The sequence below is a fragment of the Balaenoptera ricei genome, chromosome 3 (assembly GCF_028023285.1).
Source record: "Balaenoptera ricei isolate mBalRic1 chromosome 3, mBalRic1.hap2, whole genome shotgun sequence".
In the NCBI taxonomy this organism is placed as follows: Eukaryota; Metazoa; Chordata; class Mammalia; order Artiodactyla; family Balaenopteridae; genus Balaenoptera; species Balaenoptera ricei.
The window spans coordinates 127,625,081-127,652,247 of record NC_082641.1 but is presented as its reverse complement, the minus strand read 5'-3'; the positions used below and the strand labels follow the sequence as shown (position 1 = coordinate 127,652,247).

General features: G+C 48.6%; 1 protein-coding gene across 5 annotated transcripts in view; it reads right to left on the bottom strand.

Moving 5' to 3' along the window:
• The window catches only part of NDST1 (N-deacetylase and N-sulfotransferase 1), a 76,819-nt gene that overhangs the window by 11,586 nt on the left and 38,066 nt on the right, over positions 1-27,167 (bottom strand). For all 5 annotated transcript variants that reach the window (XM_059917510.1, XM_059917507.1, XM_059917508.1 and 2 more), the window contains exons 3-13: positions 22,604-23,098; positions 19,694-19,781; positions 12,527-12,681; positions 11,690-11,875; positions 9,911-10,039; positions 8,112-8,294; positions 7,086-7,182; positions 5,735-5,858; positions 3,645-3,819; positions 789-959; positions 17-126 (exon numbers count right to left, since the gene is read on the bottom strand). In XM_059917510.1, the coding sequence (XP_059773493.1) occupies positions 17-126; positions 789-959; positions 3,645-3,819; positions 5,735-5,858; positions 7,086-7,182; positions 8,112-8,294; positions 9,911-10,039; positions 11,690-11,875; positions 12,527-12,681; positions 19,694-19,781; positions 22,604-23,098 (1,913 nt within the window). The remainder of the gene's footprint in view (positions 1-16; positions 127-788; positions 960-3,644; positions 3,820-5,734; positions 5,859-7,085; positions 7,183-8,111; positions 8,295-9,910; positions 10,040-11,689; positions 11,876-12,526; positions 12,682-19,693; positions 19,782-22,603; positions 23,099-27,167) is intronic.

Sequence of the window (27,167 nt, the reverse complement as noted above, 5' to 3'; positions counted from 1 at the left end):
CCAAGGTAACACTCACGCCAAGGTTTTGTGGTAGTCAATGGTGTTCGTCACCCCAAGGAACTTTTGCACTGTGTCCATCACTTTGGCAGGTTCTGTTCGCAGCAGTTTGCCATCCAAGACCAGAATCTGGAAAAAAAGAAAAAGGAGAGTGTGATCTGAACCTGTTTTCACTCCAGTGGCAAACAGGCCCCCAGTCTTCTGGGTCAGCAGCCATGGTTATAAATTGGGGACCCCACACTCTGTAGACTGCTTCTTCCTCCACCTGTGGACGGGAGATGTCCCCATGCCTCAGTCCTGGGCAGTCTAACTCCCTGCTTTCTGCCAGCTTCCTCTGACCGATGCCATCCTCTCCTAGGGTTTAGGCTGTCGGCAAAACCCTGCCTGCCCCTCATATCCCTGTGACATCCCCTCTCTGCCTCTCTCCAAGTTTCCGGACCACATGTCACTCTCCTGCCTAAATCCTCCAAGGGTTTCCCTAAAATGCCTCAGCAATCTGGCCCCATCTACCTCTGCAACCAGGCTCTCCCTCCGTCACACACGCCTGTCTCCCTCACTCCCAGGGGCCTATCCCAGAACTTTCTGGGTCCCCTTAGGGATACAGAGCCTGTTGTGATGGGACAAGGGCTTGGGATAAACAAGACTGAAACCTTTGAAGACCCCAAAGATCTAACTCTCCAATGACACCATGTCTGGCCCTGTAACTGGTAAAAGAGATTTTGAGGCTCTCTGCTAACCGCCCAGAGCCAGGGCTGTGATTGCCCTCCCGAGGGTCAGGGACAGGCAGCTACCTGGTTGGCGTGAAAGGCGCTGAGCCAGCGCTCGATGTGGGTGGCATACCAGCCGGGGACCAGGCAGCGGTTCTGGAGGGCACGCAGTTTCAAGGATGCATCGGGCGCAGCTGTGATCACCTCGTGGAAGGTGTACTTCAGGGCCACCGGGTCATCATGGGCTCGCTGGTGCTGCAGACAAGGGGAGAGAGAGGGTCAGCATGTCACGTGGAGGGACCAAAGGAAGAGGCTTTTGTGGGACAGAAACCAGGAGGCAGCCAGAAGACCCTGAGCTGGAACCAGGAGCCCCGGGTTCAAGTTCTGGTTCTACCTGTCATTACCCTTTGACTTCAGGGAAGTCATAGCCCCTCGGAGCCCTAGTTTCCCCATCTTTGCAAGATGGGAGTTGGACTAGATCAGAGCTTCCAAATGCTGGTTGCTTCACACCATCTATGCAATTTCTGCCATATCCACAAACCACCTGTACGTGCCAAGTCAACCTAAGTTTCTTTACATTGAATCATCTTTCTTATTCACGTAAATGTATTTCAAAATAAAACTCAATACTGCCTCCATAAATAGAAAACTAGAATCAGTTGTCATATATAAAGGTAATCATTCATAAATACAATAAAAATAAAGCAATGTTCTCAAACACCAGGCAGATACAAATGTCTGCTACTGGCCTGATACAGTCAGGAGGGTGGGGTCCCTGTGATGGGATTGGTGCCCTTGTAAGAAGAGGCACCAAAGAGTTCGCTTGCTTGCTCTGCCATGTGAGGACACAGTGAGAAGGTGGCTGTCTAAAAGCCAGGAAGAGCGCTCTCACCAGGAACCAAACCGACGGTCACCTTGATCTTGGACTTAGACTTCTAGGCTCCAGAACTGTGAGAAAAAAATTCTGTTGTTTAAGCCACCCAATCTATAATATTTTGCTATGGCAGCCCAAGCAGTCTAAGACAGGAGGATTGGGGAAGAATTGGAAAGGGGAAAACACCAGGTTTGAACCACCTAAAATAATGCCACGGGCAGTCAGCATCTGCAGAATTCCCAAGTCCAGAGATCAGGAACCTGTCCACCAGGGGTAACCCTCACGAGCCCCTACACCTCCACTGAGGACCACACAGAGCTCGGGTGGGGGAGGTGCAATAATGGTGCATAACAGCTCCCCCTCCTGACCTCCCCTCTGAGGCAGGCCACTGTCCTTCCTCTCCCTCCAGCACCTTCCTGGATCCTCCTGGTAGGAATTAGTCCCCCTTCTCCTTATCCCGCCTCGACCATGGACAGAAGAAAGAACAGGGTCTTAGACCTGGAGGAGCTGGGTTCAAAATGGCAGCACATGAACTTGAGCTAGTCACCTGGCTTGCTGAACCTTGGTCTTCTCATCTGTGAGAGGGGACATGCACAAAGCCCTCTGCCCTCTAGAAAACTGCTGTGACGCTCCAATGAGGTGAAGATGTAGAGCAGGAGCATTAGAACAGAATGGGGACGGACTTCAGCCAGGGCCGCTTTCCCGCTACAGCCTTCTCCTTCCTCTTTCCTTCCCCCATAAGCGCAGACAGCCAATCTCTGCTCATTGCCAGGAGGTGGGGAGCACTCGGCAGAGCAGAAAAGAGAAGTGGCCTTTGTTCCCCCACAGACAAAGCCCAGAGGGAAGGAGAATATTGGGATATAGATAGAAAGTCCTAGAGAAGCAAGTAGAAGAGAGAGATTGCCCACCAGATGAGGAGGGTCCCCAGGCTTGGGGAGTGAGAGGAGAGAGAGAGGTCTGTGGGAACAGGGAGCAAAGAAGGTCTGCACCTGCCTCCTGCCAGCCTGTGGCCACAATGAGGCCCCAGAGACGAGGCTCAGAGGGTGGCCAGACCTAGAGGGGCCTTCCTGGACCAGCTCTAGACGAGGAAGCCCCACACCCTGGCACTGTGGCATAATCCTAGGAAGACTGGTAGGCAGGGGAGGAAACCCCCAAAAGGCCAGAGCCTAAGCTTTCCTGCAAGCCCAGTGGAATGATGTTCAGAAAAAATTAAGTCAGGTCATTGAAATTAAAGAACCTTCTAGTTCTTACATAGTCAAGTAGGAACTAGGAGTCACACTCTCTAGCACAAACCGCAGTCCACGTAACTTCCTTACCTGATCGGGCATTTGCATTCTCCACTAAGAATGGCAGGTCCTGTGTCTTGTTCTTCTCTGACTTCCCACCCCTCTCCCGCCCCGTGCCCAGCAAGGAGGCCACGGTTAGTATGAGCCCAGATCACTGTTCACCAAATCTAGGCTTCATCAAGATGGAACCAGCCTCCACCTCTTGTTGGTGTCAGAGGCAGGTCCCCAGATGAAGCTGGGACGGTGAGCAGGTAACTCGGCTGGGATTCAACATGGATTTCTGCCTGGCTTCTCCTCCGGGCTAGAAGCGCAGTGGAGGCGGGGCCGTTCTTACCCACCACAGCATTTCAGGAGCCTACTGAGGGCTGGCACAAAGGAGGCGCATAATAAATATTTGCTGAGGGACTTCCCTGGTGGCCCAGGGGTTAAGAATCCGGCTGCCAATGCAGGGGACACGGGTTCGAGCCCTAGTACGGGAAGATCCCACATGCCGCGGAGCAACTAAGCCCGTGCGCCACAACTACTGAGCCTGTGCTCTAGAGCCCACAAGCCACAACTACTGAAGCCCATGCGCCTAGAGCCCGTGCTCCGCAACGAGAGAAGCCACTGCAATGAGAAGCCCGTGCACCACAACGAAGACCCAACACAGCCAAAAATAAATAAATAAAATAAATTTAAATAAATAAATAAATAAATAAATATTTGCTGGTATTTATTGGTGGCTGAGTGGTAGACAGAGCCCGTACCCCCACCCAGGGCCCCACCCCGACCCCGGCTCACCTGGTACCAGGAATAGGCTCGGTCTGCTGGGTTGATGAGGATGGTCAAGACCTTGGCCTTGGGTAACAGGGCAGCCGCCCGCCGGGGAGCCACTTCCGAATCAAAGTAGTTGGCGCTTTTCTCAAAGTAGAAGTCAGAGGTGGTGTTGGAGGGGATAGGGAAGAACTCCATGTACCTGCAGGAAGCCCAGAGAGGAGGGCTCACAGGCAAGACCCAGGATGAAGGGGTCTGAGGGACGCAGCTGGGAGGGCCGCGGTGGCTGGGGGTGGAACTTGAGAAAGCAAGCAGGCACATGGCTCTCAGTCAAACAAGGACTCACTTCTGGCAGGGGTCCTAGACGGAGTGGCCACTTGGCAGTCTCCCTTTTATGAATTCATTCCTTTTTCGGGGAGACTCTGGGGTCAGGAGGATGTGAAGACTTGTGGGTATGGTATGGGTGGCAGCGTATGGGAAGGGGGCTGCATCTTTCCATCCTAAATGGGATGGTCCCAGAGTGAAACTGGCAGGGCCCTAACTCTCACTGCCGCTAGGGGGCACGCGGGGATGCCTCTGACCCGGGGACGCCAGCACTGAGGGGAGGGACGCCCTCTGCTGCCTCCAGACTGACTTCTGATGGTGCTTTCTAAGCTGCTACTGTGGACCAGGAGACAAGGCGGGGACGGGGTTCACCTCCTGCCACCCATACCCCCTCCCCGGCCTCATGCGGGAGAACCTGATAGCTTCCCAGATGAACCTCCCACGTCCCACCCAGAGTGACTGTCCACACCAGTCCTGTGAGACCACCTGTAGGTTGAGGGCCCCTCAGAAAACTAAGTGAACACTCCAGACCCTCCCAGGAGCACCTACTGAGGCAAAATAGAGGTACAACTTCAGGGGTGTGTGGGAACCAAAACCCACAAAGCCTACCCTAGTTAAGGGTGTAGGATCCCTACTCTATCCTGTGAGACAGGGTTTCTCTGAGGTGGTCCCAGGGACCCCTTTATCAGAAATCAGAATCACCTGGGGGCTTGTGAGATTTCTGCACCCCTACAAACAAAATCAAAATCTTGAGAATGGAGCCGAGAAACTGCTAGCTCTCTCACATTTCTGAATTTTCTTTACAAAATAGCATTTTTACGTCCACAATCCATTGTTTGTTATATCTAAATGGAGAAAGCTCTGAGAAAGAAGCTTTTTTCCTAAGTTTGTAGCAAAGACATTTGGCAGCAAAACCTGACTTATGAATCTTACTTGGCATAAATATTCACATACTTTCCTACAGATATATTAATGTATTTGCTAATGGGCACTGCCCCAGACCTTGGTGAAGGTGCTGTTAAATATATTGTGTCTCTCTAAATCCAGAAAGAGATGACTTTCAATAATGCATCTGGCTACAGTGGGTTTTAGATAAGAGACTGTGGCAATATTGGAGCGAGAAATAGACAGGTAGATTGACAGACAGATGATTGGCTGATTGAAAGATAGACAGCTAGAAAGAGACTGATGGAAATACACACAGAAAAATACCACAACACAAACAGAAGAACGCCCATGATATCTCTACTCAGGTAAACCACTGACATAAAAATAATAAACAAGAGTAATACATGTGTTACAACCGCTGGTGAGAATCTGCAATTTCAACCACCTCCCCAGGAGACTCCCTGAAGGCTAGCAAGCCACCTCTGAAGGGCTCACAAGAACACCTCCTGCTCCACAGTCAGCCATCCACAGTGGGAAGGGCCAGCCTTCGGGTCAGAACCCTTGGATTTTAGCCCCAGCTCTCGGGACCTCGGGCATGTCCCTCTTCTCCTCTGGGACTCAGGGTGTTTCTGTGCAGGCAAGGGAGGGGCTGGGCTCTGATTTCTAGTATTCTCTGAGCCCAGGCAATAATGTAAAGGGGAAAAGGGCTTCCCCATCAACTATCCCATCTGTGACCAGGCTCCAGCATCATGACTCAAGGGTCACTGTGTGTTGTCCCTGTTTACAGGAACTAGCTGTGTGTAAGCGAGCTCCAGCTGCTTCCTGCTATGGCCACAGCAGACCTCCTCCTGGGCAGACTCCATGGTGACCATCCCATCCCACTGTTGACAGAAAGGCCCACTCACCAGTCGATGCCTTTGTGATAGTTGTGGCCGTTAAAAAACTGGATCTCCTCAAAGGTCTCGGAGCTGGGGTAGTTGCTGCTGAGGTCGGGGTGCATGCCCAGGAACAGGTAGAGGGCCGTGGTGCCTGGGGGGAGGGAAGGTAGGTGAGACCTGGGCCCAGCACCCCAACACAAAGATGGAGTCTGAAATTCTGGGTTCTGGTCCTGGCTCTCCATTACTCACTGGGAGATACTGGAAAAGTCCCTTCCCTTCTCTGGGTTTAGTTTCCTCATCTCTACCATGAAGGAATCATACTAAACTCAGGATGGGCAAATACATGGCTTGCACGTGGGCATGCCAACTCCTGCATCCACTGCAGACGTCACTAATCCATCACGGCATTCTTCATCACTAAACAAAGACTTGGCCTCAGAATCCTCTCACCACTGTACTCCAGCAGTCATGTCCACACTTGATTACTATCTCCTCATAATCCAGGAATTAGACGGTTTCTGCTGGTCCCTTCTGGCTCTGGGCCTCTGTGCTCTATGGCACTTGGGAGGAACTCAAGGACAAGGGAGTTCCAGACTCTTGTGTGCTGATAAGAAATTCTTGAAGGGCTAAGAAATCTGGCTCAGATGCCTCCTCTTTGGGTACCCTTCCTTCACTCATACTCCCTCCCCTAACTGACAGTACAGGACCGACCCCCTCCTTTAGAGAGTTCATTCCTTTCCTACGTGTGAGTCTACAGTTAATATGCTATAATGAGAGGTTCTAGAAGAGAAGGAGACTACAGAGTTTGGTGATCAAGAGTGTAAGTTTTGGGGTCACAGAGACCAGGGTTCCAGACCTGGATCTGCCATTTCCTAACTAAATGTGTTAGGGAAAGTCACTTAACTTCTCTGAGCCTTGAGTGTTTTGTCTGTAACATGGGAGTACCCATCCATGCCATATAGTGCGCATGGTAAATGCTTAGCAACCATCTCTCCACTGCTCCCTCCTGCACCTCTGGCAGACATGACTAATTGATCACAGTCTTCTTTGCTCTGAACCAGTTTTGCCTGGCACTGCTCCAACTTGCAGAGTAGCTGATCTGGGCTTCTCTGATTTGACTCTGAGACTCCCAGCAGGACACAGGGAGAGCTCCCTGAGGCTGTGGTTCAGGACAGATAGGAGAATCCAATGCCCAACCTCTATCCTCTTCCCACCTCCACACTGATGGGCAATTCATGTTCACCCCAGCTTCACTCTCACTTCCTAGGAAAGAGGGGGCAGATTACTGGGGAGTGGGACTAGGGCATGGTGGCCCTCAGAATTCTGTGGCTGAGAGAGCAGGCACTGGGAGAGGCTGGTCAAGAGTGGAGAGACCTGCCTGTTTTCTGGGGGCCAATGATGAGGAGCTTTGGGAAGCGGTCACATGTCTTCTCCTTGGACCAGATGTCTTTATGGCGTTTGTCTTCACAGGGATCCTAAAACAACAGGGGAAGAGATGTCAGGGGTGCCCAAGAATGGACACTGGACTCCCACTGCACATGGATATGTGGATCTTACAGCCCTGAATGACAAGTGTAACTGCATGTGTCCTTGTCACATCCCCATCTTGGGACACTGAACGGCTGGCAGGCAGCGACCATGTCTAGTCAGTCTCACGCTCCCAGACATAGCCTAGTAAAATGCTCAGCACAGCACTTGGCTCATGAGCTCCTATTGTTGAATTTAAAAGTTCAGCAAGAGGTCAGCAAACTTTCTCTATAAAGTTTAGTAAATCTTTTGAAATGTTTAGTAAATATTGTATTTTAAGCTTGGGTACTATCCGGTCTGTTGCAACTACTCAACTCTGCTGTTGTAGATTGAAAGCAGCCACAGATGGTATGTACAAGAATGAGTGTGGCCATGTTCCAATAAAACTTTATTTACAAAAACAGACTGCAGGCCAGACTGGCTCACAAGCCATGGTTTGTGGACCCCTGAGACCATCAATTCCAGCTTCTGCTTCCAGTTTTTGACAGCGCCCTGGGGCAACTTCCCCAAGAACTGTCCCCCAAGCCCTGTGATCAGTCCCCTTTCCCACGCTCAGAGCCTGCTGGAGTGAGAAGGTACATGCCAGGCAGGGCAGCTGCTTTCCACACTTGTTTACACTGTGTTCACCTACAGTTCTGTGGTGCTGTTTTTCAGAGGCTGTGAGTATGCATGCACATAGGTCTGCGTGGGAGGTCTAGTGTGCACAAGAGCAAGCAAGCATGCCCACGCTGGTGAGCAAGTGTGCACCTGAGTTTACACTTGAGAGAGCATGAGGGCCTGAGGACTGAGTCCCTGAGACCATACCTGGGGTGCATGCCCGTGGGTGGTAGGCCTTCCATCCCTGCAATGAGGCACCCAGGCCACCCATCCCACCCACCTGCCAGAGCGGGTCCTTCTCCTCAGAGAAGATCTGGAAGTACTTCTGGGCCAGCTGCACCGGGGGCAGTGTCTGCAGCCGGAGGTTGGTCCAAGAGTGCAGGAAACGCACCAGGTGCTTGAAGGTGTACAGGCCCAGGCGGTCGTTCCCGTAGTTGGACAGGTGCGTCATGAAGATGCTGATCTGCTCCGGGGAGGCAAGATGCGAGGCGGGGCCAGTTAGCCTCTGAGCCCCTTTCACTACCTTCACCCCCACTTCTGACCCTCTGGTCTTGCTTGAGCTTGTAGGGCCGCTCAATGACCAGTCCAAGGTTCACCGGGGCCGTCAATAAACTCACAGCGTGACCTTGGGCTAGGTACAGCCAGGTGAATCTGGTCTGACTGACACCTGAAAGGGGAAGCTGACCTCCTGTGCAGTCATATGGGTGCTCTTTTGTACTTTTTTGGCAGGAGGGTGAGGGGGTGCATGGAAGATAAGGTGTACACGGTTACCCCATAAAGCTGATAACACCACCACTTGATATCTATCTAATATTATTAAAGCATGGATGATTATTTCCATTTTACAGATAAGGAGAGACCCAGAAAGTTCAGCTGAACTTTCAGCTGAACTATATATATAGTGCATTTTAAACTATCTATCTATGTAGATATATAGTTTAATATATACCTTAACAAATTCAGTTTACTATGTATATTAATATACAACATTTATATATTTATACACACACACAAAGACTGGAAAAAGAACAGACAAAAATGCCAACACTATTGGACTTCCCTGGTGGCGCAGACTAACAAGAACCTGCTGTATATAAAAATAAAATTAAAAAATTAAAAAGAAATAAAATAAACACACAAAATAACAAGTTTAAAAAAAAAAACAACGAATCCGCCTGCCAATGCAGGGGACATGGGTTCAAGCCCTGGTCCGGGAAAATCCCACATGCCGTGGAGCAACTAAGCCCGTGCGCCACAACTACCGAGCCTGCACTCTAGAGCCCGTGAGCCACAACTACTGAGCCTGCGTGCTGCAACTACTGAAGCCTGTGTGCCTAGAGTCAGTGCTCCGCAACAAGAGAAGCCACCGCGATGAGAAGCCCGCACACTGCAACAAAGAGTAGCCCCCGCTCGCCGCAACTAGAGAAAACCTGTGCGCAACAACGAAGATCCAACGTAGCCAAAAATAAATAAATAAATAAATTTATTTTTTTTAAAAAAGTGCCAACACTATTGTATGGAAGTGCAAGATTATAAAAGGAAAACAAAGACTGCTCAGGGGCTTCCCTGGTGGCGCAGTGGTTGAGAGTCTGCCTGCCAATGCAGGGGACACGGGTTCGAGCCCTGGTCTGGGAAGATCCCACATGCCACGGAGCAACTGGGCCCATGAGCCACAACTACTGAGCCTGCGTGTCTGGAGCCTGTGCTCCGCAACAAGAGAGGTCGCAATAGTGAGAGGCCCACGCACCATGATGAAGAGTGGCCCCTGCTTGCCACAACTAGAGAAAGCCCTCGCACAGAAACGAAGACCCAACACAGCCATAAATAAATAAATAAATAAACAAACAAATAAATAAATAAAGTCTTTCTTAAAAAAAAAAAAAAAAAAGACTGCTCAGATTCTCTACCAAGGTCATGCAGCAGAGCGGGGACACAGCCAGGGCTAGAGTGCGGGTTTCCCAACTCCTGGCCGCATACTTGCTCCTGTCCGCCCCCCCAGGCCTGGGAAGGCCTCCCTCAGCTGCAGACGACTGTCCTCCCTGGCTCTTCACCACCAGCCAAGGGCTGTGGAGCACTCACAGGGTTGAGGAGCACTGTGAGGAAGAGCTCGCCCCCGTTGATGATCTTGTCCAGCTCACTGGAGCCGCCTGGGTACTCGTTGTAGAAGATCGTGTGTGTGAAGAGGCCGCAGGTCTGCCGCGGGAGGACCTGAGGATGGGGTGGGAGAGAGGAGCTATGGCTTCTCCAGGGACAGATGGTGACGAGCAGGGTCACCAGAAAGGTGACCTCAGAAAGGCAGCCTCTTGTGTGACCACACAGCCCCCCAACCCTTGGGGGTCTTCTCCACCAAAGACCTGCAGCCTGTGACACTCCCCCAAGTGACCCCATGGGCCCTTGCCATTTTACATATGTACACACTTTTCATATTTCTCTCTACAAAATGAGCAGACTCCAAAGTAACAGGGGCAGGCAAGTGAGAATCTTTCTGGAAACTTGGACTGTGTGCCCAGCCAGGGTCCCCGCCCCTCTCTAGAGCAGCTGTCCCAGGCACACTCTGTGACTTCTCTCCTGGCTTTAGAACCTGCCTCGTAGCACTCTTGGTTGTACACTGGTTTAGCTGTTTAGTATGCGATCCAGGAGGGCAGAGAACTCACCCGTCTCGTCACCGCCTCATCCCCAGAGTCAGTAGGAACGCCTGGGAGGTCAGTGGATAGATGGATGCAGGCATGAATCTGGCCTTCCCATAGCTGCCCATCTGGACTGATGAGAACCATCTAGCCACTCCAGTGGCTGAGGCCAAATACCTGGAGTCATCCTTGCCTTACCTCTCTCTCCCATACTCTATATCCAACTCATCAGCAATTCCTGTTGGCTCTAACTTCTAAATATGTCCAGAATGTGATCAGGTCCCAGCATTGCACCCTGGTCCAAGCCACTATGCCTCAACAGGAAGACTTCAGCGGCCTCCTAACTGGTCTCCCTGCTCCCCACTTGGCCCCCTACAGGCTTTGCAACTCATAGCAGCCAGAATGATGGAAATCCTCTTAAAATATGAGTTAGATCATAAGAGCACTCCATTCAAAACCCTCCCATCACAGACTAAAAGCTAAAGTCCATCCAGTGGCCTTATGTTGCCCTGCATGATCTGGTCCATCAATCACCACTCTGACCTCATCTCCTACCACCTCCTCCCAACTTGCTCCCTTCCAGCCATACTTGTCTCTTAGTTGGTCCTCAAAACCACGCAGCACAAGCCTGCCTCAGGGCCTTTGCACTTGTTTTCTCTGCCACGCATGCTCTTCCTCATGTAGCAGCATGGCTCATTCCCAGGAAGGCTCTCCCTAACCATCCTGTTTAAGCTTCTCCTCTCCTCAGCACCCCCTGTCTCCATTCCCTGCTTGATTTTTCTCCACAGCACTTATGCCATCTGACCATTGTATACTTTACACAGTTATGAACGCACTGTCTCCTGCCACTAGAATGTCAGGTCTACAAAGGTGAGGACTTTTGTTGATTTTGTGCACTTCAGTATTCCCAGATTTTGTGCACTTCAGTATTCTGTAGAAAAGGGACAGACACACATTTTACATAAGCCAACAAATGGATGAGACAGAAGCCTATCCCAGGGCCTCATTAGAGGCCCCTTAAAGAATGCTTATCTCCTGATCCCCTGTCACAAAAGCATAGGAGTAGCTCATGAAAGAGGCAGACTGGCAGTCCTCCTTCCCTGGGATAGAGAGCCTCAGGTGACAGAGGGGACAGTAGAAAGTGGCCTGAAACCCCTAACCAGCTCCCCAGACTTATGCTTCCCAGGATAGCATGTGCATACCCGCCTCCCAGGCTCTGGGCCGCACTCACCATGATGCCGTTATGGATGAAGCCGCGGCGGTAGCGGGCTGGCTTCAGGTGGGGGTACTCCTCCGTGCTGGTCACGCGGATGTTCCACACCTGCTTCCAGGCCTCGTACAGCTGCACGTGCACAGGGTACACGCCCGAGTGGTGGGGCGCCACTGCGTACCCCATGTCTGTGGGAATGCCGTGCTCCTGGGGAGAGGAGGGCCAGGGCAGGGTGAGCACAGGATTTCTTCCCCTCTGGGCTTTATCTCCCCTTTGCAGAGAAAAATCAGGGGCTAGAACGGCAGAGCAGTGGGTCTGAGCCCTTGAGGTGCAGATGGGGAAGCTGAGGCTCAGGGCCCAGAGTCTCGGAAAGAGGCACCAGCTGAGCCGGGACTCCAATTCGGCCCAGTGTTCACTTCCTCCAGCACCAGGAGTGAGGAACAAGGACAGGTGCTGTTCCTGCCTCTCTTGGCCTCTGACTGGCTGGTGGCTCAGGCTGAGCCAGCAAGCAGGCCTCATCCCCTCCTTGCTGGGCATCTCCCTCCAGCCTTCTGGGGTACCCACTCTAGCCTGAAGATGAGAGCTTGGGCTCAGGAAGCAAACAGGCCTGGGTTTAAGTCCTGCACGGACCTCTTATTAGCTGGTGTGGCCTCCCAGAGCTCCAGTTTCTTGTTTAAAATGAGGCTATTGAGATACCGGCCTCTTGGGATCCCTGTGAGGCTTCAGTGAGACAGCAGCTATAAAGATGTTAATAAAAAGCTGTCAGACGAACTGCAAAAGCAGCACAAGGCCAGTAGTTCTGACCCCCAGCCCAGCCCCAAGCCCTCCCGGCTCTGCCCTGTAGGGAATCTTACTCACGACAGCGAACTTCTTGTTCAGGGCCATCTGCTCAGCCAGTACGGACTGGTTGTGGAAAAGGTGGGGCTGCATGTGGCTCCACATGTGGGGGAACCACCAAAACTCCTTCACGTATGACAGCAGCAGGTCGTCCCCCGCGTCCTCAGCATCGGTACCTACAGCCCGAGCACAGGCAGCTCAGCCCGGCCCACCTGCCACGAGGCCCAGGGATGGGTGTGCACGGCCACAGCCCACCTGAGAGCTGCTTAGAGTAGTTCTGTAAGCTACAGTGTGGGGCAGATAGAGCCCCAGTCCAGGGCCCTGGATTCGAGTATGGCCTTGACTCAGTGGGTGACTTTGACCAAGTACTCCCCACCTCTGGCCCTTGGAGCCTGTCTATGCAATATGCAGTTCAGAGGCAATGATTCTAATGGTTTCTTCTAGCTCTGACTTGCCTACTCTGATCCTATTCCTATTTTTCTACTGGGTCATTTGTCTTTTACTTATTGACTTGTAGATGCTCTTTGTATATGTACAAGATGTTTAACCCTGTCTTGTGTATATCACTACAACTACATCTGATATACTAAGGGTTAAGAATATAAAAATACACACAGACAACCAAGTGTTGCTCTTATTTGGCTTTGGAGCTATGCTGCAGACTTTCCTCCCAGAACTTCAGACTAATAGGGTTTGCCTAGAATTCAAGAGAGGCTGTCCTCACTGTGGCCCACGCAAAAGGCAGCTCGAGGGAATGCTCACTACAGATGACTACTCAGAGGCTGTTCCCTCCTGCCCAGTCCCAAGGGGCAGCTTGTGAGGACCTTGGGAAAGCCCCCAAGAGGAGGGCAAGTATGAACCAGGTGACCCTGAGCCTTCAACCTCAACCCTTAAGACTCAAAAATAAAAAATAAACTCATTCAAGATGAAGGAACAAGATAAAAACCCACAAGAACAATTAAATAAAATGGAGACAGGCAACCTACCTGAAGAAGAATTTAGAGTAATGATAGTAAAGATGATCCAAGATCTTGGAAAAAGAATAGAAGCACAGATTGTGAAGATACAAGAGATGTTTAACAAAGAGCTAGTGATTTAAAGAACAAACAGAGATGAAGAATACAATAACTGGAATGAAAAATACACTAGAAGGAATCAACAGCAGAATAATTGAGGCAGAAGAATGAATAAGTGAGCTGGAAGACAGAATGGTGGAAATCACTGCCACAGAACAGAATAAAGAAAAAAGAATGAAAAGAAATGAGGACACTCTCAGAGACCTCTGGAACAACATTAAATGCACCAACATTTGCATTATAGGGGTCCCTGAAGGAGAAGAGAGAGAGAAAGGGCCTGAAAAAATATATGAAGATATTATAGCAGAAAACTTCCCTAACAGGAGAAGGAAACAGTCACTCAAGTCCAGGAAATGTGGAGAGTCCAATACAAGATAAACCCAAGGAGGAACATGCCGAGACACATACTAATCAAACTGACAAAAATTAAAGACAAAGAAATAATATTAAAAGCAACAAGGGAAAAGCAACAAATAACATACAAGGGAATCCCCAAAAGGTTATCAGCTGATTTTTCAGCAGAAACTCTGCAGGCCAGAAGGGAGTGGCACGATATATTTAAAGTGATAAAAGGGAAAAACCTACAACCAAGAATACCCAGCAAGGCTCTCGTTCAGATTTGATGGAGAAATCAAAACTTTACAGACAAGTAAAAGCGAAGAGAATTCAGCACCACCAAACCAGCCTTAGAACAAATCCTAAAGGAACTTCTCTAGGCAGAAAAGAAAAGGCCACAATAGAATCAAGAGAATTACAAATAGGAAAGCTCACCAGTAAAGGCAACATAAAGTAAAGGTAGGAAATCATCCACACACAAATATGATATCAAAACCAGCAATCGTGAGAAGAGGAGAGTACAAATGCAGGATATTGGAAATGCATTGGAAATTAAGAGACCAGCAACTTAAAACAATCTTGTACATATATAGACTGCTATATCAAAACCTCATGGGAACTGCAAACCAAAAGTCTATGATAGACACACACACAAAAAAGAAAAAGCAATCCAAACACAATACTAAAGATAGACATCAAATCACAAGAGAAGAGAACAAAAGAGGAAGGGAAGAAAAAAGACCTCCAAGTCCAAAACAATTAACAAAATGGCAATAGGAACATACATTTCAATAATTACCTTAAATTAAATGGATTAAATGCTTCAACCAAAAGACATGGGCTCGCTGAATGGATACAAAAACAAGACCCATATATATGTCATCTACAAGAGACCCACTTCAGACACAGGGACACAGACAGACTGAAAGTGAGGGGACAGAAAAAGATATTCCATGCAAATGCAAATCAAAAGAAAGCTGGAGTAGCAATACTCCATATCAAACAAAATAGACTTTAAAATAAAGACTCTTACAAAAGACAAGGAAGGACACTACATAATGATCAAGGGATCAATCCAAGAAGAAGATATAACAATTGTAAATATATATGCACCCAACATAGGAGCACCTCAATATATAAGGCAAATGCTAACAGCCATAAAAGGGGAAATGAACAGTAACACAATAATAGTAGGGGGCTTTAACACCCCACTAACACCAATGGACAGATCATCCAGACAGAAAATCTACAAGGAAACACAAGCCTTAGACCAGATGAACTTAACTGTTATTTATAGGACATTCCATCTGAAAGCAGCAGAATACACTTTCTTCTCAAGTGCACATGGAACATTCTCCAGGATAGATCACATCTTGGGCCACAAACCAAGCCTTGGTAAATTTAAGAAAATTGAAATCATATCAAGCATCTTTTCTGACCACAATGCTATGAGATTAGAAATTAATAACAGGAAAAAAAACTTTAAAAAACACAAACACATGGAGGCTAAACAATATGCTACTAAACAACCAACAGATCACTGAAGAAGTCAAAGAGGAAATCAAAAAATACCTAGAGACAAGTGACAATGAAAATACAACAGTCCAAAACCTATGGGATGCGGCAAAAGCTGTTCTAAGAGGGACGTTTACAGCAATACAATCTTACCTCAGGAAACAAGAAAAATCTCTGAAAAAAGGTTATTCAGAGATTAATAGGCTAATAAACAACCTAACCTTACACCTAAAGCAACTAGAGAAAGAAGAACAAAGAGAACCCAAAGTTAGTAGAAGAAAAGAAACCATAAAGATCAGAGCAGAAATAAATGAAATAGAGACAAAGAAAACAATAGAAAAGATCAATGAAACTAAAAGCTGGTTCTTTAAAAAGATAAACAAAATTGATAAACCTTTTGCCATACTCATCAGGAAGAAAAGGGAGAGAATTCAAATCAATAAAATTAGAAATGAAAAAGGAGAAGTTACACTGGACACCACAGAAATACAAAGGATCATAAGACAATGCTACAGGCAACAATGGGCCAATAAGATGGACAACCTAGAAGAAATGGAGAAATTCTTAAAAAGCTACAATTTTCCAAGACTGAACCAGGAAGAAATAGAAAATATGAACATACCAATCACAAGTACTGAAATTGAAACAGTGATCAAAAAACTCCCAACCAAAGTCCATGACCAGATGGCTTCACAGGTGAATTCTATCAAACATTTAGAGAAGAGTTAACACCTATCCTTCTGAAACTCTTCCAAAAAATTACACAGGAAGGAATACTCCCAAGCTCATTCTATGAGGTCACCATCACCCTGATACCAACACCTGGCAAAGATACCACAAAAAAAGAAAATTAAAGGCCAATATCACTGATGAACATAGATGCAAAAATACTCAACAGAATACTAGCAAATCGAATCCAGCAACAGATTAAAAGGATCACACAACATGATCAAGTGGGATTTATCCCAGGGATGCAAGGATTCTTCAGTATCTGCAAATCAATCAATGTGATACACCACATTAATAAACTGAAGAATAAAAATCATATGATCATCTCAATAGATGTAGAAAAAGCTTCTGACAAAATTCAACACCTATTTATGATAAAAACTCTCAAGAAAGTAGGCATAGAGGGAACTTACCCCAACATAATAAAGGCCATATATGACAAACCCACAGCTAACATCATTCTCAATGGTGAAAAGCTGAAAGCATTCCCTGTAAGATCAGGAACAAGGCAAGGATGTCCACCGTCATGACTTTTATTCAACATGGTTTTTGAAGTCCTAGCTACGGCAGTCAGAGAAGAAAAAGAAATAAAAGGAATCCAAATTGGAAAAGAAGAAGTAAACCTGTCACTGTTTAAAGATGACATTATACTGTACATAGAAAATCCTAAAGATGCTACAAGGAAACTACTAGAGCTCATCAATGAATGTGGTAAAGTTGCAGGATACAAAATTAATACAGAGAAATCTCTTACATTACTACACACTAACAACAAAAGATGAGAGAGAGAAATTAATGGGACTTCCCTGGCAGTCCAGTGGTTAAGACTCCATGCTTCCAATGGAGGGGGCGCGGGTTCGATCCTTGGTCGGGGAACTAAGATCCCACATGCCGCATGGCGCGGCCAAAATGTAAAAAGAAAAGAAAGATATTAAGGAAACAATCCCATTTACCATCGTATCAGAAAGAATAAAATACCTAGGAATAAAAGTACCTAAGGAGGCAAAAGACCTGTACTCTGAAAACTATAAGACGCTGATGAAAGAAATTGAAAATGACACAAACAGATGGAAAAATATACCATGTTCTTGGATTGGAAGAATCAATATTGTCAAAATGACCATACTACCCAAGGCAATCTACATATTCAATGCAATCCCTATCAAACTACCAATGGCATTTTTCACAGAACTAGAACAAAAATTTTTTTAATTTGTATGGAAATACAGAAGACCCTAAATAGCCAAAGCAATCCTCAGAAAGAAAAACGGAGCTGGAGGCATCAAGCTCCCTGACTTCAGGCTATACTACAAAGCTACAGTAATCCAAACAGTATGCTACTGGTGCAAAAACAGAAATATAGATAAATGGAACAGGACAGAAAGCCCAGAAGTAAACCCATACACCTATGGTCAATTAATCTATGACAAAAGAGACAAGAATATACAATGGAGAAAAGACAATCTCTTCAATAAGTGGTGCTAGGAAAACTGGACAGCTACATGTTAAAGAATGAAATTAGAACATTCCTTAACACCATACACAAAAATAAACTCAAAATGGATCAAATAATGTAAGGCCAGACACTATAGAACGCTTAGAGGAAAACATAGGCAGAACACTCTTTGACATAAATCACAGCAATATCTTTTTTGATCCACCTCCTAGAGTAATGAAAATAAAAACAAAAATAAACAAATGTGACCTAATTAAACTCAAAAGCTCTGCACAGCAAAAGAAACCATAAACAAAATGAAAAGACAACCTACAGAATGGGAGAAAATATTTGCAAAGGAAGTGACTGACAAGGGATTAATCTCCAAAATATACAAAACAGCTCAGGCAGCTCTATGTCAAAAAAACAAACCACTCAATCAAAAAATGGGCAGAAGATTTAAATAGACATTTTTCCAAAGAAGATATACAGAAGGCCAAAAAGCACTTGAAAAGACGCTCAACATCACTAATTAGTAGAGAAATGCAAATCAAAACTACAATGAGGTATCACCTCACACTGGTCAGAATGGCTATCATCAAAAAGTCTACAAACAGGGACTTCCCTGGGGGTCCAGTGGTTAAGACTCCGTGCTTCCAATGCAGGGGATGTGGATTCAATCTCTGATCAGGGAACTAAGATCCCACATGCTGCGCAGTGCAACCAAAAGAAAGTCTACAAATAATAAATGCTGGAGAGGGTGCAGAGAAAAGGGAACCCTCCTATACTGTTGGTGGGAATGTAAATTGGTACAACCACTATGGAAAACAGTATGGAGGTTCCTTAAAAAACTAAAAATAGAACTACCATATGATCCAGCAATCCCAGTCCTGGGCATATATCCAGAGAAAACCATAATTTGAAAAGATACATGCACCCCAATGTTCACTGCAGCACTATTTACAATAGCCAAGACATGGAAGCCACCTAAATGTCCATCAACAGACAAATGGATAAAAAAGATGTGGTACATATATACAATGGAATATTACACAGCCATAAAAAAGAATGAAATAATGCCATTTTGCAGCAACATGGATGGACCTAGAGATTATCATACTAACTAAGCCAGACAGAGAAAGGCAAATATCGTATCACTCATATGTGGAAGCTAATTTTTAAAAAAATGATACAAATGAACTTATTTACAAAACAGAAACAGACTTACAGATAACAAAAATGGTTACCTAACTTATGGTTACCTCAGGGGAAACATGGTGGGGAGGGATAAATCAGGAGCTTGGGATTAACATACACTACCATGTATAAAATAGATAACCAACAAGGACCTACTGAATAGCACAGGGAACTCTACTCAATAGTCTGTGATGGGGGAATTCTCTGGTGGTGCAGTGTTTAGGACTCCACACTTTCACTGCTGAGGGCCTGGGTTCAATCCCTGGTCAGGGAACTAAGATCCCACAAGCCAGGCAGCACAGCCAAAAAAAAAAAAAAAAAAAAAAAAACATCTGTGATAACCTTTGTGAGGAAAGAATCTAAAAACGAATAAATATATGTATAACTGAATGACTCTGCCGTACACCTGAAACTAACACAACATTGTAAATTAACTATACTCCAATAAAATTTAAAAAAAAAAGAAAAACTCGTGACAGTGCTCATCTCTGGGGTGGGTACAATTATAGGGCATTTTCATTTTCTCTGCTATGTATTTCTGTAAAATTCTTAAAATTCAACCAATTCCTTTCTAAGGCAGAAGTAGTATAAAGAATATTAAGAGGTGGTGGTGAGAGGGAGACAAGAGGGAGAAGATGCCCACCCCCTGAACAGCAGAGCCTGAGGCCCGGGGACAGATGGGTGGGGGCCATCGTGTGTCACTGCTGTCTCCAAATGCCCTCTGCCTGGGGCTGTGACTGCTCTGTGGGCTGTCTGGCTCTGGGAGAGGCCACAGAGGTCAAATGTGGCCCTAAGGGGGCCCATCCGCCCACCTGCTGACCCCATGGCATAGCACCCCGAGGGTCCGGATGTTGAGGGCCCCTGGAAGTTGCTAGTGGGGGCAGAGCCAGGCCCACTTACCTGTGTGGAAGAATTTCCCTGAGTAGCCCAGGTTGAAAGTGAAGTTTGGGATGTGTGTCCGTAGTTCGTTCTGCGTATCAAATAGGGCCTAGGATAGGCAGAGTGGGGAGAAAGGGGTGAGGGGAAGCCAGAAGTTCCCCGCTCCTCCCATAAGGGTCCAGAAGGGTCCTGCTCCTGCAGGACCAACTACAAAGTTTGCAGGGCTCATAGAAAAATGAAAATAGGCACCCTTGCTCAAAGATTGTTAAAAATGTCAAGAAGTAAATAGCAGAGCATTATCTTGAATGGGCCCCTTCCAAGCATGGGGCCCTGTGTGACTATACAGGTTCCATACCCATGAAGCCAGCCCTGTGCTGCCACCTCCACCAGGCCTCTGGCAAGACAGGACATAGACTCTAGCCTGGTTCTGCCATGCCCTTGAGAAAGCTTTGCAACTGCTCCAGGCCCCAGTTTCCCCAGGTGTGAAATAGGGATAATAATAGCTCCCTCATGGGGCTCTTGGGAGGATTAAATGAGATACTGCATGTAAAACAGCCTGGCATTTTGGTAAATGATGAAAAATAGTGCCATTATCATGTCTGTGGTCACTGCCACTGTGAGCCTCATGTCTTCATCTGTCAAATGTGGGAGATTTCACCTCATTGGTGACTGCAAGGCTGATGTCAAAGGACCACGACTTTTCCAGAGGCGTACTGTGTGCCCAGCAATGCAATGTTTCCATGCACAGCGCACCCAGTGCTTTGCAAGTCAATGAAGGGATGCTGACACTTGTGAAACAAACATACAGTTGTCCTCTGGAGTCAGGACTCAAAAAAATCCCTACCAGGTATGATGCACAAGGCTGCTAGGAAACCTGTAAGAAGAGCCCGCTATCAGAACACTTTGCAAACAAAAAGTTCTGGCCTTCCTTGGGGCCACCACCGGCATCTTACCAAGGCCATGTACTACCTGATGGACCTTCATGCTCTAGCTGTGTGGCCTTGGGCCAGTTACTTCACCTCTCTGAGTCTTAGTGTCCACCTCTGTAAAATGGGATTTAAAACAATACCCACCTCACAGAGCTGCTGTGAGGATCAGATGATGCAACGCACAGAAAGGGCTGAGCACAGAGCCTGGCGCTCGCCAAGCCTTGAATAAGCATTGCTGTTGGTGTCATTTAAGTTGCACTGTACAGACCGTACTGTACAAGTTAATGAGGCAACATTCATGTCTCTGCAAGAAAAGCTCAGTTGTAGCCAGTCCTTGGGATTAAAGGAAAAAAAAAACAACTGTCCTTTCTGACTCAAAAGGATGTTTAAGGCAAATGGGACCTGAGTACACTGAAGAGGGCATCTCTTTTGGTATTCTTAAGGCTCCAAACTGCTAGCATTCCTCTCATTCCAATAATGGGGAAAATAAGAACGAAGAAGGGCAAGCCCAGGGTTCACACAGGAGACACAGTGAGCCTGGCAGCCTGATTTCCTCATGAGGTCGACCCTGGACCAGTCTCAAGGACTCATCCTGGACAGCAAGAAAATACCTAGGTTACAGCAGGACAGAGCGAGGTTGGGCCACCCGAAGAACGTCCTAAGGAGAAAACAGAGTAATCTTCTTTGCTAGAGGTGGGTCGTGGCATTGCATGAAGCCTCAGAGCTGGAAGGCTCAACAGGAGCCGTCTCAGAACTTTCTTTCAATAGCGGAGCCCTTGAGGAAGTGAAATCTCAGGAGCAAACACAATGGATAAAGCAGATCAAAGCAACACTGCTCTGTCCCAGAGGTAGAGCCGGGAGGGCTCAGAGCCTGGCATCTGCACATGCCCCCTCACCCCAGCCATCCGGGCCCTTCCCATCCACCCCATCTTGTCATTTCACCGCTGAGGCTCAGACAGGGGAAGGGACTTGCCCAAGTCACCCAGTCAGTTAGGGGCAGATTGGGACTGGAACCCAGGTCTTGACTCCACAGACAGTGCCTGCTCTGCCCTTCTCCTCTGGAGGTGTAAGGAGGAGCAGAGAGTTCACTCTAGACCAAGGCAGGAGGACAATGTACCCCGCCCCCTGCCCCAGCCCAGGGCCTTCCTTCCAGGACCCACGGCCGATCCCAACACAGCACCCACACGGAGGAAAGCATTCCTCTTAATCAAGTCTCTTTTTCAATCCTCCTCCTAACGTCAAAAAGAAGTCTTGGTTTGGTGCTAATACGTTTCTAACTCTCACTAATCTCGTGTAAGAGAGGACAGGCCAGCAGTAGGCAGCAGTACTTCGCTAGAATTTAATCCCCTGTTTCGTTTTCATTGGATCTATTGTTATGGTTGCCCTCTATGTATGGCAACTGATACTGATTTCCCCATTTACACTAGTGATGTTGTTCCTTTTGCATACAACTCTGAGTAAAATAGTGAGTAGATGAAAATGGTCTTAATTTGCAGGCTTCTCTTTTACAGTGATACATGTGTAAAATTTCATGGTTTGCAAAATGCTTTTACATACAGTTAGTTTAGTTTGGTAAACATTTTTTGAATTAAACACATGCCTTTCACTATCTATATAGACCGCAGTTAAAGTATGCTTTGTATATGATTCAAACTCTAATTCTTGTTTTATGAGTTTTGTAGGAGCTTTGGTACTGACATAAACATTTTTGAGAGTTAAAAATCATGTCTGGATTAAGAGGTAGGTACTCTCTGCACAGCTACCATCTCTCTCTCCATAGTTATATTCTTGAGCTCCATATAACCAGATGCAAAATTCCTGTATATTCAATACTTCAAATAATTTTAAATGGCACTTGCTTCTAATAAGACAATAAAACCAAGTGGCCAAGGGAGGGGGACTGACAGCACAGGGGAGGTGCAGACAGCAAAGTCACGATGGGGACAGTAAGGTCTGAAGGTGGCGAGGCCCACCCTACATGGTCTGGCACCCCCAGCCGTACCTTCACGTCCTCCACCTTCATGCGCGTGCCCTCCTTGCCCACAAAGATGTCGTCAATGTCCACCAGGATGTAGCGGTCCAGAGGCAGCGAGAGGCGCTTGCCTGTGAGGAAGGCCACGGCGTCGATGAAGACGAGCTTGTGCAGCCAGAAGTTGAGGTTGTTGCCGAACAGCACGCGCTGGATTCCGTCGTGGAGGCCCAGGTCCTGGACCACAGTGGCATGCAGCGTGGCGTGAAGGCCGGCATCCGCGCCCAGGTGCGGGATGGACTCGGACGACCGCGTCTTGGCCAGCAGCACAGGCTCGTAGGTGGAGTGGTTCGACTGGAACACGGTCCAGTCCTCGCCGGGCAGCACGCCCTTCTCCACCTCGCTGGGGCGGGTCACGTACAGCAGCGGGGACTTGGGGTTGATGCTGCAGTCCTTCAGGCCCAGGTTGGAGTGCAGGAACAGGGGGAAACCTTTGAGCTGCGCGCTCAGCAGGCTGTTCTCATTGGCCTGCAGCCGGGTGGGGCGGGGCAGGGGGAAGAGAGCCGTCAGAACCACAGCCCCAAGGGACCACGGAGTATCAGTTGTGGACTCATAACAGTCATGTCAACAGTACTCACTAACATTCACAGAGGGCTCGGCACGCTCCTGATCCTGTGCTGACCTAGCGGTGCAAACCCCGCTCCGCCTGTCATCGTAATAGACCAGCTAACACACATGCCGCGCTTACCAAAGCCAGGAACCAAGCTCGTGCACCTGATGTGAAGGGGTGCCGTAACCCTCGCAGTGACCCCACGATGGAGGCATCACTGCCATTCAGTCCCATTATACAGACAAGGAGATTAGGCCCAGAAAGGCTAAGCAACTTGGCCAAAATCACACACAGGGAAGTCTAGCAGTGGAGAGCATGGATTCTGCCACCAGACTGCCTGGCCTTGGGCAAGTTATGTAACCTCCCCGCGCCTCAGTTTCCTCTGCTGTAAAACACGGCCAAGAATGGTAAATCCCTCAAGGGGTGACGGAGGAGGGTGAGCGCTGACTCCCACAAAGTGCTTAGAACAGGGCCAGCGGCATCGCCCATTGCTCGTTCAGTCCTCACATCAGCCTCAGGAGGAGGGTTCCTCTGTCATCCCCACTTCACAGACGAGGACACCCAGGCTCTGAGGGCGGTGCTGCCCTGAGTCGCACAGTGGTCAGGACGAGCCACACCTCACAGCCAGATGGCTGACCCCTGAGCCCACACACCTGACCACCAGGCTCCCCTGCCTAGGGTTTCCAAGCTGGCTTTTGTCACAATCCTTTCTTCAGGAGAAATCCTGGGCGGATGCCAACAGAGAAGAGATCAAAGAGGAGGTATCTTCTGGGAGTGTAGGAGCAGACACTCTGCCCACAGTGCTCCCAGCCCCCACATGCCCCCCGCACTCCCAAGGCCACGCCCCAGAGGAGCCCAGCTCCCTGTGCCTCCCTCTCCTCCCAGGACCCACCTGCAGGCAGTACCCACAGCACCCCCCTTTTCCTCTTCCTTAGACTCACAGCCCCTGCTCCTTATCCCTCACCCTCCCAGCCACCTGCCTCTGGATACAGTACAATTTGTCCTTGTCCCTGTGCCAACTCCTTTTGGTCTTCTTGGCCTGACAAACTGCTCATCCTTCAAAACCCCATGCATCAGGACTTCCCTGGTGGCACAGTGGTTAAGAATCCACCTGCCAATGCAGGGGACACAGGTTCAAGCCCTGGTCCGGGAAGATCCCACATGCCGCGGAGCAACTAAGCCCGTGCACCACAACTACTGAGCCTGCGCTCTAGAGCCCGAGAGCCACAACTACTGAAGCCTACGCGCCTAGAGCCTATGCTCCGCAACAAGAGAAGCCACCGCAATGAGAAGCCCGCGCATCGCAATGAAGATTAGCCCCCGACCACCACAACTAGAGAAAGCCCACCTGCAGCAACAAAGACCCAACGCAGCCATAAACAAACAAACAAACAAACAAACAAAAAACATGCATCTACCCTCTTCTCTTCATTGGCCTCCCTGGGACATTAAAGCCTCAGCTGTAGCACTTCTCACCTTGGCTGCTGCACTATCTGTTCAGAGTCTCCCCCACCAGTCTGCACCCTCTCAAGGGCAAGTACTATGTCACTTCCACCTTGGATCCCTGGTGCCAGCACAGGCTTGACACCCAGTGGGAGCAAACGCATATCGGATGAGTAACTGGATTTTTAAAAAGAAAGAAGAACAGACAGATCCCAAATACCTGGCACATGACAGCTTTTCATTACGGGTTTCATTTGTTTATCCCACAATTATTCACTATACCAGGCACTGTGTTAAGTAACAGGGATACAGTGAGAAAAACAGACATGGCTCCTGCCCTTGTGAACTGTAAAGGCGAGCAGAGAAGAGAGAGAGTAATCAAAATAGCAGAAATATATGTAAACTTCAGTGTGACACATGCTACACAGAGGAGGTTCATAGTCCTAGAAGAGTAGATAACTGGGCATAGTCAGCTGGCTCAAGAGAGGCTTCCTGGAGAAAGGGACTGAGCAAGCATCAACTAGGGGAGAGGTGGGAGCCAAGTTCAAAGAACAGCAAGTGCAAAGGCCCTGAGGTTGGAGAGAGCTCAGCACAGTCAAGGAATATCAAGAGGCCAGCAGAGTGATCAAGAGGGAGGAAAGGAGATGAGGTAGAAAGGTCAGCTGGGACCAGACCTGCAGGACCCTAGAGGCTTGAGTGGGAAGCCATCAAAGACTCCATCAAAGGGTTTTGAACAGAGGGATGACAGGTTCCAATTTGCATGTTAAAAAGATCCATCTGGCCACTGTGTGAAGAATGAGTGGGGTGGGACGAATCAAGAGTGGACAAAGGGCAGCAAATGAGGTTGGAGAGGCAGGCAGAGTGGTACACAGGGCCGCCCTGGAGAGCTCACCGCGTGAGCACCGAACAAGGACACTCAGCTGAGGGCTGAGCCCTGGGCCTCAAGTAGAGCTACATCTGCCCAGGGTGCCTTTTAGTAATAACCTTCATGCAGAAGTGCTTTTTTCTAATTCCCACGAAGGCTCTGCAGGGCCCTTGCCTCGTAAACCGAGAAAAGAGGCCTGCATTTGACTCTCCACTCACCAGGAGTACCTGCCAACTCCCACCCTGTCCTGAGCCAGCCTCTGGTGTTGACAGCCCCAAACTGAGAGGCCCCTCCCCCAGCCCCCGGTTCTCCAAGACCACTAAGCCGGCACTGGGGACAAAGGCAGTGGGGGCCAGCGACATTTCAGGCCCTGTCTATCACCTGCTGTGGCCTGGGAGGCCACACTGGACCACAGGCACTGAGAGATCCTATTTCAAAGCCCCGATTCCGAGCTGACTGCCAGGCGCTGGCAGCTCAGCCAGCTGCCCAGCTGGGAGGCATCAAGGAAGGGAGAAAGCCAAGTTGCCGACTGTCCACCCCAGTCTGCAGTGAAAGCAACCATCTGGGGAAGGGAATGGAGAGTAAGCCTAAGCATTGCAGAGAGTGACCCCCACTGCGGGCCTCGCCCCATGGGAGGGGAATCCCTCCTGTTCTTCAGCACTGGGGACCCACGCAGGAGACACCAAATCTTCCAGTGGGGTCATCAGGCAGAAGAAGGAAGAGCCCTGATCGGGGAATGGGAGACCTAGTACAGACTTAGGTAGTAACTGGCTGCATGACCTTGGGAACCCTGGGGTCTCCAAGGTGCTTCCTCTCAGGGCCTCAGGTCCCGCGTCCGTCGGTCAGTTTGCTCCAACGCGCTCACCCGTGGTTGGCTTAGAAGGGCTGAGCGCGGTGGTCGAATCTTGGCTCTGACTTATTAGCTGTGTCGGTCTAGACAGCCACATAACTTTTTGAGCCTTGATTCCTCACCTGAAAATAAAGTGCCCACTTCACAGGGTAGCTGTGAGAATTACATACGATAAGGCCTGCAAAGCAATGAGCTCAGGGTCTGGCACGTAGTAAGTGTGCAATCAAGCATCAGTGGCCCTTGTCAGGCCTCCACCAGGATGTGCTCAACCCCGGGGCACCTGGAGCTGCAAGGCTGAGCCAGGAAATGGGGCTACCGATGAAGACCCGCTCCCACCCTCAGGGTCCTCAGGGGCACATGTTGGCCAAGCCACAAGACAGATAAAGAGCTACCACCAGCTGTGAGTGCCGAGGTGAGATGACAAGGCATGCCACCTGCCATTTATTGGGTGGCTCTGGGTACCAGGCACTGTGCTAGTGCTTCCCTTCCACTGTCCTATCTCCAACATGGCACAGTGAGGTGGTGCTGTGATTGGCCCCCACTTCACAGATGGGTTGAATATCCTGCCCAAGGACACTCTGCCTATAAATGACAGAAAGAGTTGAACCAGAGTCTGGACTTTTTAGCCCCTGCTCTCCCACTGACCTGGGAATCCACTGCCAGCGGGCATTGGAAAGTGAGTGTCTCCAGATCCCTGGAGTCCCAAGCCCTATGCACAGCATTGAAGCAGGCCTTGCAGAAAAGTAGAAGGATGCAGCTTGACCACCAGATGGCTCCCGTTAGAGCAGAAAGTCACAGGCCCCTGATCAAAACCAACGAGGGGTCTTGT